A 13932-nucleotide genomic window follows, 5' to 3' on the forward strand; every position below is an offset into this window, starting at 1 on the left:
GCGGTTACGCCCCTACAGGCCTCTATGGGGACTTGTGAATTGAGGGGATTGGGGTACGTCTACCATCTACATACTTTTAATTATATTTTTAAAAAGTTTTTAAGTAAAAAATATGTTAGGAAGGGAATTTTTTCCAAGGGTCATTAGTTTTGAGAGGGTTGGGGTAACCCCCATCCCCCACAATATTTATAAATCTTCCCTTAGCCTAAAAGACTCTTTTGCATACAAAACAAAACTCTGTGTGATTATATAAAGAGGAAATTTAATTTAGATACCTGGTCGTGAATACACATTAGGTTCCTGTGTGTCCTCTTCCCTTGACAGCAGGACAGTCATGTCAGGAATAAAACCATTCTCAGCAGTCTCAATATCTATTCCAATATCAGCTCCTAAGAATTTAAGTATTTTTTAGAATTAAGTTTTAACTTTTTTTAATGATCAAAGTTCTAAACAATGGAGTTTGTTAATATATTTGTATTTGATAGGTAATTAAACTGTCTCAAAAACAGCAAAACATTAAGCTAACACTATTCTTAATTCAAATCTGAGCTGGATCTTTAAATGTGTAGCCGTTGCCGTAGCCATAGCCGTAGCCGTGGCCGTAGTCGCAACCATAGCTGTAGCCGTCGCCACTGCCAGTGCTGCCAATAAAACATGGATTTTAAATGTTTGGAGTTTTTACGTAATATTATTTTATTTACATTTTTACTGAAAATTCAAAAAGTGGTTGTAATTTAAAGATCGCATATAGCCGTGGTCACGCGTAGCCAATTTGATTTAAAGATCGCTATTAGGTTAGTGGCTGTACCTCTGGCCACGGCTACGGCAACGGCTACACATTTAAAGATCCAGCTCTGAATTAATTATTTTTTCTCTCCAATCTTTAGTTCTATTACCATTAAATTAGTAGGTAAATAAAGAAAATCTCGTTAGATAACAGCAAAACAATTAAACTCATAACATTACACATATTCACACTTTATATTTATATGAAAGAAACCATAGGTATAAATATTTTTAGTTTTTAGACATTCTCTGATGATACCAAATGAAAACACACACAAGCATCCAGAAACACCAGGGAGGGAATGCACATTGAACTGAAAATGATTTTGCCCCCTAAAGTTTACAATTTTAATCTATAAAAGGGATAATTTTGTGTGCTTTAATTCGAGATTTATCAGATTAATGTTCATTGTTCCATTCCTTAAGATCTCTGAGAAACACCGACGTTATTAAAAACTGAGAGCATATCCTCATCAAAGGGAAGACAACATCATTTATCCTTCCATTTCTCTAATGAACAGGAGGCAATAAGTTACATAGCAGCAAAATCAATTTAAAAAGAAAACAAATTTTGACATACACCAAAAAAATTTATGATAAAATAATTTAATATAAAAGTATGTATGTTTTTTTGCCACATTAGTGTTTGATCAGGTTAAATGTTATCAGTAAAGTACTACATAAAATACATCAAAGTTTTTGAAAATTCTTGACTAGGGAAATATGAACAAAATGTATTTCTTATTTTTGTACAGTTTTGAAGATTATGTTCTTCAACAGACAAAATTTTTTTTGCTAAGTTTATCCCATAGTGGTAGCAGTTCAACTTAATGAAGGGGAGAAGCAATGATTTGAAATAGAAAGTATTGTTGAAACTGGAAGGAAAGAGGGAAAATGCACCATTATGCAAACATATGTTAGTGGGAGGGAGTAATATAAACATTAGGAAAGAGTGAGAACGACTGGAATATTGGGCAAGAAACGGCCCCAGGGGAAGGCTAAAGTTCGGGTTTCCATAATTAATCAACACATCTCTGTTAATAGAATTCAAACAGAGGTGAAAACTATACCAGGAACAGTTTAAAATAGGGAGGGTGGGGTTGGGGTGGAATATTTGATATTTAGATAAGAGAGGCATTAGCCACAATTTGTTAAACATAACATGGAATATCACCTTGTGATGTGGTTGCATCCATCTCCAAATTCTGGCAGGATCTGCCTGGTACTGAATCCAGGTATAATGGTTTCTTTGATATATTTGCGGCTAACATTCCATCAGGATTTATTGGACTATTTTCAGTATTATGAAATTGATCCCTTTTTGATTGGTATAGAGAACTGGTGGCAGAAGGCATATCCTGATCACTATAAGATGATCCCTCTGGAGCTGTAGATAATACTGCGGGTAGTAATTGTGATGGATTTAAAGAACTTGAAGAGGTTTTAGAGTTTAACTGAAGCCTTTGGGAGCTAACTAAAGCTGGAGATTCTGTATGTCCTTGCTCATGACCAGAGGAAATTCCTGGTGCGTCAGGTTCATTTTCTTCATCCTTAGTTGTTAATGTGGTGCTTAAAGTTTGTGCTGTGTTTCTGGAAGAGGTAGAAGGTTGTGGTGTACCCTGCTCAATACTTTGTGGTTGTCCAATATTTCTAAAAAAAATACAAAGATAGGTGATTTATATTTTTTTAAAAGAAATGAAAGTTAAAACTTACCTTTCATACTGAAATTGTTGATACACTTCAGGTGTTGTTAAAACTCGAACCATTTCTGGTTAATTTAGACTATTATGGATAAGATATTAATTGTTATTTTTAATAACTTCATTTTTTGAAAACTGGAAGCTGAACTAATCAAAAAAAAAAGAAAAAAAGTTTAATTTGTGAAAATATCAAATCCATTCCTAAATATATTGTTAAAAGAATCACAGTTTTTTTAAATGCATAGTTCCATTACATAATTAACAGGCTTTAGTTTACATTTTTCTGAAAGTACAAAATTACAAAGTTTAAGTTTGTGTATGCTTTGTGTATGAAAACATGTAAATAAAAAAATACATAAAGTTATGAGCAAGGCAGTAATGGTAGGAAATAAATACTTCTTTTAAGTTATAATTTTAATTACAGATAATGTATTTTAAATGACTAATTTTATATCAGCTTTCATAGTCCAAATCTAAAGTATCTCCATTTAGAATTTGTTCAGATTCCAGCAAGGTATTTAAAAGTGTATCCAGAGGACAGCCAAGAATATCTCCATTTCTAAGCAAACAAATCCACTAATTTCAAAGAACTTTAAGATATATTTGGAAAATATTCAATTTTTGTGTGCTAAAAAGTTGCAGTCAAATGCAAAACAATAAAATATACAGTTATCATATGCACTGTTTCATCAGTGTGAAATACAAATTTTATTTAAAAATTAAAATAAATACTTCATCATCTATATTCATCCAATGCCCATGAAAACTCCTTAAAACTTTATTCAAAACTCTAAACTAGTTTTATATTGTCAGATAAAAAATAAATCCAATATTAAACAAAGTCAACATTCATAACTATAAACTTCATTAAAACAAATTACATTTTTATGCATTTATAAACAGCGGTGAAATACCATAAAAAATGCATTAGATATATGGAGAATATATAAAAAGATATGGCAGAAACCTATTTCTGATTAGAAATGTTTAGGATTTTATAACTCAAATATAAACTTTACTATGATATAAAAATGCAGAATCCTATTCTGTATCTGAATATATGGATAACAAACTTTCAAAACTATTGAGTTGAGAATGAGGTAGGGAGGGGAGGATTGAGGGGAAGTTAAAAGCAACACAAAACTATTTGTGACTCACCATCCTTCCTTCCATCCATTGGACCCATCAATAGATTGGTTAATAGATAATTCTCTGGATTAGAGCAAACTTTGCATCAAAATATATCTATACTTCACATAGCAATAAAGAGATTGGCAGTTTTCTTGAAAGTTCAAAACACTAAATACAGACTAAGTAATTTTGCCAATATAAATCAAATAATACTTATCCAAATAATGTTTCAAAAGCAAAAAAAAATACAGGAGAAAATACAGTTTAAAGAAATTCTTTGGTGGAATATGAAAATGAAAAATAAAAATGTAGTATTATTTTATTAAATCCCAGCACCAACTAGACCACATACAAACCCTACATGTCTATTTAAACATTACTCAACTAAGCTATCCTTCGTGCCTGACACAAGCTCACCAATCCACTTCCCATGCTTCTCTCTCTTGCTATGGCAAAGTTTGCACAAAAATAGCCTCATTAAACCATTTTAAGTAAAGTTTTAAGCAGGGCATGTGAGAGAGAAGATACCATTTATAAACTAAACATACGTTGTGATCATTAAAATTTGTTTTTCTTTTTTTATCATATTTTTTCTAGGGATATGTAACAGCAGGTAAAAAGTTGTTTAGTTTTCCTTTCAATAGTCTAAAAATTTTATTGCTTGCTTAAGATAAAAAAATCGTTCAACTTCAAAAACTGAAATAAAAAATTAGCAAAATAAACTTTGCTTCATAATCTTATTTATTTTCTATAAGGGGGAATAATATATATATAAAATGTTAAAGATTTATAATTCAAGGATCACCCTGAAATTCATACAAAACTTGTATGTGTCTTACTTAGGAAATAAACGGGAAGAGAATTGAAGAGGGGGAAAATTTTCTTTTCTAACAACTTAATTTGAAAATTAACAAGTTTGAAAATGAAGAGGGGATGAAAAAGCATTTAAAGTGATACTTTAGGGTCGTTAGCCTGACTTATATTATGACAAGAACTTAACATCATATTTATCAAACATTATAGTCAGAAATTAGGTTAAATCTATTTTTTACTCAAATATGACACAGTATCTATTTCTAAACTAGTCGGCCTGAGAGTATTTGCTTTCAAGCGATACTATAAATCAAATAAAACAAGGGGAGTGCGAGAAGTCAGATTTTTAAAACCTTTTTAAGGAAACTTAGTCTAAAAATGAGATACATCACTGTTACATAGCATGGCAGTTGCCTAAATGTCGTACTGTGGTATTCAGCAACCCTGGGCCATGCTTCATGGCAACCCTGACCCCGACTCGTAGGAGGTCCGAGGGACCTCCCTTGAGTAAAGGAGGGATGGGTACACCTGACCCCTCCCCCATGCTTTAAAAGTATTTATAGTTTTGACAACCCCATTATGGTTAATCTGATTTGCTTGGTTCCCCACCCCTTTCCAGGGATGGGGGATAAATGTTGCCCATTCTGTTTATTGTATGTATATCTATATTTAACCTTTGATTTAGTATTAATTATTCCAATCTGTGTATTGATTATTTGTTGTATTATAAATCAGTAACCTTTAGACTCTGAATAAAGTAACACCCAATTGAATTCTGTTTGTTATTTGGTGATACATAGAGAAGCCCAGCTTCTCTATAATTATACTTGTCCACGTCTGTTCACACTGCCGTAATACCTGAACTTGGGAAGCGGCTGATAAACCGCGGCCGCTACCACAGTACAATGTGAAACTGTGACGTAATTGTCGTTTCTGCCGCCGAAAACCATAATCTCCCGGTAAAAATTATCATGAAATTATGGCAGAAACGGAGTTTTTCGACGGTTCTGCCGTCATTTCCTCCATTTTTCTCAATGTACTACATAAATCAAAGTACTGCTGAGTTATTTTCTTTTGGTTTTTTAAAGGTGACACTTGCACCTATTCCTTTAGCTTTCTCCTGGTGGCTTTTAGAACATTTATTTTTGTGATTTATACAGCATGTTATGTTGACTATTGTCTTCAGTTCTCTATGAAGATTCTTAGAAAATTTGGAAACTTTATTTCATGTCTATTCTCAATGTGAGTAGTTCAATTTTATTTTGTTAACTAGATTATTTCATAGAAGAGAGGAAAATTGTGAAGATACTATTATACAACTATTTCTAGTAGCAAAGCAACTATATAACTAACTTCGTCTATCCTTTTGTCCGTCAGAATAGAAAGTGTGACATTCTCGACTGCTATTCGAGATACACTACCTACTGAATTTTTTAAAAAATTCTAAGCCAATAAGTATCTTCTCTACAACTTACTTGGCTCGTCTGTCTGTCTATGATGCCATAAAGATGTCTATATTTTATAGGAGAAAGGTGCTTTTATTGTTGAGTTCAAAGTTTGTGGATTTATTTTCCTAAAAATTCTTAGTTTTCTAGCAGAGGAGACATTGTTCTCATTCACAGTCTTCGTTGAATCAGCTAAATAAAAACAAATAATTAAATTGAAAATATAGATGCTTAAATAGACTCGTTTTTTATATTGCAAAAAGAATTAGAAAATCTTGATGTTCTAATCGTTTTTCTTCCAAGTAATTTCTGAAAGTCTTGCTAACAATAACGATTTAAAAATATGTAGATATGTCCTCTTACTCCAGGAGAGTCATGCCATAGTACTTTAGGCAGGTTTTATACTACTTTAAGGAATTTTAAATTTAAGATATATTTTTTCCACCTGTTTCTGAGTATAAAGACTCCTAGTATTCTAAATATTACAAGACCTAGAAATAAACTTTACTAGACAATACAAATTTTTAACAACATAAAGTAACAAACTAGATGATAAAAAATAAAATACCTATTGAGTCAATAATTTTTCCAATGCTCCAATTCTTGCTCACAAAGCAACCCTGTGCTGCTTTACCAGTTTCCTAAATTATAAAAAATAAATTAAAAGAAATTTCATCAAGAAATCCTATATAATAAGAATTAAGGATATATTTAATGAATGATATAAAAAAAATGTGTACACTTTCTGACCAATGTTGTGATGTAATTTTTTCTGGTCTATTGGTACAATTAAGGGATTCATCAACTTGTTATTAATTCCAAAGACCTGACAGCAGCAGTAGAAGATACTAATTGTAGCGTCTCTAGTATGACGTTGTTTATAATGAAATTTAAACGAAAACACTTGCATACGTGTTATAAATAACAGAAATTAATGTTTCATTATACAATTTCCTTTCTCATATTTCTCTTGTATAATACAGAACATTAAGAATTTGCCAAAATATTATTTCTCTGTAATAATTGAAGGGATAAAGCAATAGGGAATCATCTTTTGTTACAAGGTGCAGAGTTTAAATTTTCTATTTACTTAATTCATAGTAAAAGAATCCATTATCCTTTGGTCCAAGATTAGATTAAGGCTATGTGAAAAGAGGTCATCAACCTTACTTGGGAGATATAAAAAAAATAACACCCAAAAAATGTAGTGTTACCCATAGAGTTGGCAATCCGCCCAATTTTTTGGCCGGATTCGGATTCTTACAAAAATCCGCCCCTAATAATGCGGATTAATCCGTGGATTGCGGATTCTCGCATATTTTTAAAGGTCTTTCTACAAATGAAAGAATTCTAGCACATACAGTGGCCATGTTTAACCCTCACTTAACCTAACCTAAAATAAGCACGAAAAGCTACTGTGAAAAGAAAAAAACTTTGGATGCTACGCACAATATTACTTGCAGTTAAGAAATATATCTACCCAATACTTTTTTGGTTTTTGCCTGTTACATTTTAAATACAATTTTTTTAAGTGCTACAAAAGTCATAAAAATTAACAATCCGAATCCGCAGTTTGAATTGCGGATTCGGATTTTGGGTCCAAAAATTATCAAAAATTTGGGCAGTTTGCTTATTTCGGACCCCTAGTTACCCACAACTCCCAGGACCCTTTACAAATACCTTTATCCCTGAAACAAGAGAGAGCTCGAAGGCTTTTAATTGCATTACAGCATTAGCACTGTGCGCTATTATTAGGAATTGATGGTATTAAAGGATACAACCATTAAAGCCTGAATTACATAATTGCTACAATAATGCAATTCATAGACTAATATGGAATACAAATGAAATCTGAAAATTCTTTATGAATAAAAGTTTAAGCTAGATTCAAAGAACAATTTATAAAATTTTGTCTTTATGAATTTAAGAGTTAATAGCTAACTCTAACCAAAATAAAATTACAGAAATATAATAAAGGGTAATTTCTTTGAGTTAAACTTAACCTTTGGTAGCTTATAATAGATAGTGGGGGAAAAAGTTGTAATTTAAGCGCCTTTGCCAAAACCACTCTTTTATTTTGCACATTTACTTTAATCAACATCTAATCATCTAACATTGGCCTTATTGCGCAATGTAAAATACCTTATTTTCATTCTTTTCTAATCTATGGTTATATTATTCTGTTTCTATTAGATAGATTAACATATTCTAAAGTGTTAAACATCAATTTGAGATAACACATTAACATAACATCAAAATTAATTAAAATCATAATTTTAATTTGAACGGAATTATATTATACTAGCGGCTTCGCCCCTAGCCTCTAGGGGCTATGCCCAAAGAGGTATAATTATATCTTCTTTTACTTACCCAGCAGAACGGATCACAGATTTTCGCACCTACCCAGCAGGAAAACATTTTCTCGTTTAAATAACGAATTCACAAAATTCGTAATAAAAATAGTCTAATGTGTTCTCAAGAAAATTACTACTGGTGCTGCTCATAGTCTAATGTGTTCTCAAGAAATTTTTTTTTTTTTTTGGGGGGGGGGTTAAATTTTCATTTTTTTGGGGGGGGGTTGGGGGTGTCCCACCCCCCAAGAAAATAGCTTAAAACCACCACAGGACCGATAGGTATATACCCTGAAGAGTAGAATCCAATCAGTTCAGTGGTTACCAAGATCTTAAGCTTCAGACGGACGGACAGACAGACGGACGGACGGACGGACAGACATCAAGCTACTTTGTATTATAGATTTCCTATGATAAAAGATAAAATATGTCTAGGTACTTTTCTCTCCAAATTTTGGAAAGAATAAATTTTTTAAGGAGATACTTTATTTGGTACTTTATTTGTTACCGTTCTTACTCTGTAAATTAAACCAAATGGATTGAAACTTTAGACATCGCTACTTGAATCCAACCAATCAATATTCAAACAGGGTGAAAAGAACCCGAAATAAGCAAACGAATGAGAGCAAGTTTTAAATTTTTGAATAATAATGATTTACAGTCCAATGTCCCCTATACTAACCCCCTAGAGAACACCTTACCTGAGGTGGATGGACAAGAAAATAAATCCTCTCGCCCTCTGGTAAACTCGACTGACCTACAGATTTCATTTTCAGTTTCATCAGCTGAACTTTGGCAGCGGTCTTCTGTGCGGCTAAACTCAGCTTTTTCCGCGGTTTTCGCGCAGGAACCTTAAGAATTGATATACTTTTATTACTTAGATAAAATGAGAGAAAGGTTAAAATAAATCTGGTTATTTAAGTTGTATTTAGTCAATATATATTTGGGTTAAGTTTGTGAAAATTTTTCTGGAGTTGTGCTAATTATTATTTACATAAGATTTATCACTGTAAAACGATTGTTTCATTGTCTAAAACAACAACGAATCATTTGTTGCATAACTTAGTTAAAGAACAGAGGAAGATTCTTAAAAAAAATTGTGCCCCACTATTTTAGTGAGGCAGTGAGCCAAAAGTTTTTTTAAGAATTCACCTCACAGCTTAACTTTATAATCTTTTTAGTAAAGTATTTTTTTATCTATTTAAAGGCAGCGTACCTTATTTTCTTTGATAATATTTGCAACATGTTGCTTTGTTGCAGGCATGATCTGCTGTTTGGCTCCAAGTTTCTCACAAGCATGACTGTCTTGATGTCTGTGAGATAAACAAACCTAAACAGATTATTTTAATCAAAAGATATATTTTATGTTTTTGTTAAGGTTCTACGAATGGCCTTATCGAAGAAAGTGATAAGCTCAGTTTTTGTTAGTTAAGAAATTAATTTCAGTACTCTAGACTAAAGCAAAGTATTTGATGGACCAACTGAAGCAATATTATTTTGTTTTGTACACTACTTTTCTAGGTGCTCAAAATATAGACAATGGAAGATTAATTAATATAATCCCCAAAAAATGATTAATTTTATTATTCCTTCTCCTCTGTAGATTAAGATTATGGGTTGAAAATATTGGACTCCAAGTGTTTGGAATAATTTCAAGTTTATGAGCCAACCAATAAGACCAATAATGTGGTTATACAAATTTAGGTACTAGTGTAATTTACAATCCAATGTACCCTCCCTCCCTGATTCTTTTGAAATTCATGATCCGACCTATTTAATACAAGTATAAACTTCTTTTGATTCACTAATTAAAATCTTGAAAAAAAGTTATTTTTAATGCTAGCAATAATACAGGACATTAAATATTATTTATATTATAATGCAAGGACAAAATAGGCCTAAAATCCATTTTAGTTTGAGACAAATAAATAAATATTTGTGTCTGTGTAATGTTTTCAGTAGAAAATATTACAAGGATAACAACATTCTAAAAAGAAAGGCTATTGCAATGAATACCTACTTATTTTGTACTATGAATTTTAGGAGTATTTTCGGATGTTTTATAAAACAAAAGAATCAGCTGTAATCTAATTCTACAATTGATTTTATTCAAAAAAATTTATCCGTTTTTTTCGTGATTATGGGGGGCAACGCATTAAAGGCGACCTTTTTATCTGCCCTCAAATTATTATCATAGATTTATTTCGCTTGTTGGTTATACCTTATTCCTGATCATAAATACTGCAGCAGCATCAAATTATACTTGAGAATATACGAGTTTTAGCATTCTAATGAAGTTCAAATTCAAGTACAGGCATTGATTATATAAAAACTTCGCTTTTATAAATATAATAATACTTTAGTGCTGTGTAGGAATGATTAATACCCGGCATTATTATGCACATTTGTTTTTACACAACAATATTTCCATACACAATTCTATTTCATTTTCATAATAAAAAGAAGAATTTAGCAGATTTTACTTTTATTCTTTTTCTATTTTTTATCCGTTTTTTTAAATGCACTTCTTCATTTTATTTTTAGAGTTCTAAGTATAAAACTTTTTACAGTTATAAATCTATTCAAACCATAAAATTTAAAATTTAGTAACTACTGCTGCTTCAAAACGAAATATATTTCAAAGAAACAAAATCTTCATTATCAATCGCATCTCTTGTAGAAGTGAATCAAACAATAAAGCTTGGTCATTTTAGAAGTATCTAAAAAACTACTTTGGACAATTTTTAATGTTACTATTTTCAATTATATTAGAAAATAAAATATTTTCTTTTTTATTATAAAATTATTCTTTGAAGCGTAAAAAGGCTGACCAAACCAAATTTAAATCGAGGATAAGACGAATTATTCGAAATTATATGTATATAAATAAAATAGAAAGCAATAGTTTTGCTAGGTAGTTATAAAATCGCTAAAGATATGCATAATATTTCTTCTTTTTTTTTTTGAAGAATATTGTTTTTCCCTTTTTCGTTTTTATTTGGGCAAATATCAAAGATTAAAGCTTAAATTATCACATTTTGACCAGTAGTAGACTATAATCGATTCAGTGGTTAGGGCGAAAGAACAAACACAGTTAGAATTTGTATTATGGATATCTTTTACCCCTTCCTAATGTAAAATACAATTTATCCAATTAATTAAATTTTCCCTCCTGTAATACAATTCTGCAAAATAATCTGATAAACAAAGATTATAAAAAAAATATATTGGCTTGTGTTTTTTTGTTTAATACACGAGCAGTCTTGCCTCCAAGAAATAGTTATCAGTCACTTTACCGATTGAGTTCTCCTTTTTATTGGGTCTACTTGTGGTTGTGGCAGTCTTTCAGCCATTAGAGCCGTGTATTTCCTGCAGGCTACTTTTAAGTTTTTGGGTGGTTTGTAGGCAATTTTTACACACCTTTCTCTAAAGCAGATTTTATACAAAAGTAGTAGATTATGTTTGTGTTTATCATAAAAAGACCTCATAAATGACTGGACCGATTATTTCACAATAAAAGCAGAATTAATATCCAACCTGTTTCTGGCAGAAGGGGCACAGGACAGGAGCTAATTCCCACTTGGAACAACTCTCAAGGTGACAGTTGTATCGAACTTCAGTTTTATTCAAGTTTTCTGAACAGAGAGATACACATATCATGTTTTATATCTTATTGGGACACAGGGATAAAAATGATAAGGTAAGTTACGTTATTTTTATAGATATTTTTGTTCTTTAAGAGGAAGTAGTTTCAATTCACATCATATTTTGCACAATTATTTTATTTTACTATCCCCTGGAACATTTTAAATTATGAAAGTTATATTTCAGGTAATTAAAACTTTTGTTTCTTTATTTAATTATTTAGTTTTTATTGAAACCTCTTAGATAGGTTATATAATAACAAGGATGACAACATTCATAAGTAACAGAAACATCTTGGATGGACAAACAGACCAAATGAGTTATAGAGTTGCTTGACTGAATAACAAACGGACCGTGCAAGAATGTTTTATACTGGAAGAAAAGTCTTTAATAAGGGGAAGCGTTAAAAACTGACAGACAAAGTAAGTTAAAGAGTAGCTAAGCTACTGAATAACAAAGGCTACGAAAACATAGGCCCAACATCACTTAGTTTTTACCTGCCTTAACATCTTGTAGTTTTTCGCAAGCATGATCTGTAGGTAGAAAGTGGAGTTTGCAAAAATTCTGTTTGCAAAATTGGCAAACTATTGGCAAGAAATCAAGATCTTTGCATTCTTTCCTAAATAATATAAATAAGCTGAGAGCTTGAATATTACATTGCATAGCAGAGATGAAAGTAACTAAAAACTAACAAGGACGATTGAGACAAATGAAAGCGAAGCAGTCTTAAAATAATTCAGAAACTGGACAACCTAAAAACCTAATTTTGCTGCTTATATAAGGTTACATAAAATAAGGGAAAAAAGAACCCCGTTTTATTAAATTTCATGTAGCTAAGTTTCGCTTATTGATACTGTAGGCATTTATTTAATACCAAACTTCCAACAGAGCAACCAACCAAATTGCCATATAACTGTAGAGAAGCTACGCAACCAACAAAAAAGCAACCAATAAATATTACATATTTGTTTTCTAATATTGATCGGATAAGTATCATTCAAAATTACCAAGAAAATATAAATATAATTTAGTTAAGGAAAGGCAAATTACAAAAATAATTTCGGGAAATAGAAACATTACAAAAGGGGGGGGGGGCGTTATAAGGGAATATACATACTGGTTCTGTGGCGATTTTAGGCTATTTTCTTAGGGGGTGGGACACCCCCAACCCCCCAAAAAAACAAAAAATTCAGAATTTCGATCTAAACTTTTGCATGAGTAATCCTTGGTAGGTCTATTTTACCTAAATCGAACAAAAAGTGGGAAAAGTACCGGCTGGCGGCTCAGCCGTTTTTTGCCTATTTCAGGGTAAATTCATCATCAATTACGTAGGAATCAACTTTTTAAAACATATTTTTGGTTTAATTTATGTTGAATGATAGCAATAACCATTTTTAAAACTTCTAGTACCAACAGCTACCGCCTAAAACCGTTTGATAGCGTTTTGGAGTGGAAAAGAGTATTATGTGGAGCTAGGTTTCGTGACGTATTTGCAATATAGATAACCAAAAAATGGCAAAACGGCTGAGCCGCCAGCCGTTAGCCGTTACTTTTCCAACTGTTTGATTTAGGGAAAATAGACCTACCAAGGATTACTCATGCAAAAGTTCAGATCGAAATTCGAATTCTAAGTGCCATTTAATCACTGATTACGAGATGGTTGCATTACCCCCCCCCCCCCTTTATACGATTTTGTAGGTTGTATTCTCATAGTTTGTACTTTGTAGTAATTGTAAAGTGGTTTATAAGAGGTTTCGCGAATTTTTTACATGACCCTATTAATAAAATATAGGTGTTAATTTGAATACTTTATAAGATTTTATTAAAAAAAGATGCATACAAGTGGTAAAAAATTATTCTCTTAGTGCTATCTAAATGAGCTTATCAATTTCTTTAATATGACGCTGGCTGGATCCAAATTAGAACCTGTCTCCTAAGAGACAATAAAATAAAACTATGACGTACCATTGACAATTTTCCCCAAGTGTAGGTAATTCCGCCATTTTATCTTGGTCTACAAATATAAACAAAACTAAATAACTGAAAAGAAAAAAAAACAGG

General features: G+C 31.5%; 2 protein-coding genes across 3 annotated transcripts in view; both read right to left on the reverse strand.

Moving 5' to 3' along the window:
- The window catches only part of LOC145329963 (uncharacterized), a 48866-nt gene extending 46091 nt beyond the window's left edge, over positions 1–2775 (reverse strand). The window contains exons 1-4 of one of the 2 annotated variants that reach the window (XM_080174464.1): positions 2688–2775; positions 2500–2568; positions 1961–2436; positions 276–389 (exon numbers count right to left, since the gene is read on the reverse strand). In XM_080174464.1, coding sequence (XP_080030590.1) covers positions 276–389; positions 1961–2436; positions 2500–2552 — 643 coding nt within the window. In that variant the 5' untranslated portion in view covers positions 2553–2568; positions 2688–2775. The remainder of the gene's footprint in view (positions 1–275; positions 390–1960; positions 2437–2499; positions 2569–2687) is intronic. The other variant, XM_080174473.1, reaches the window with a different exon arrangement.
- LOC145330016 (AN1-type zinc finger protein 1-like) lies at positions 2771–13932 on the reverse strand. The gene is made up of 8 exons (XM_080174551.1): positions 13837–13932; positions 12369–12490; positions 11764–11861; positions 9443–9556; positions 8928–9077; positions 6444–6516; positions 6004–6067; positions 2771–3045 (listed from the first exon to the last, which is right to left on the reverse strand). The coding sequence occupies exons 1-8, from the start codon at positions 13872–13874 to the stop codon at positions 2940–2942; spliced, it is 765 nt and encodes a 254-aa protein (XP_080030677.1). The 5' UTR covers positions 13875–13932; the 3' UTR covers positions 2771–2939.

Source organism: Acartia tonsa, chromosome 1 (genome assembly GCF_053477335.1).
Source record: "Acartia tonsa isolate MP-2025a chromosome 1, ASM5347733v1, whole genome shotgun sequence".
Classification (NCBI taxonomy): Eukaryota; Metazoa; Arthropoda; class Copepoda; order Calanoida; family Acartiidae; genus Acartia; species Acartia tonsa.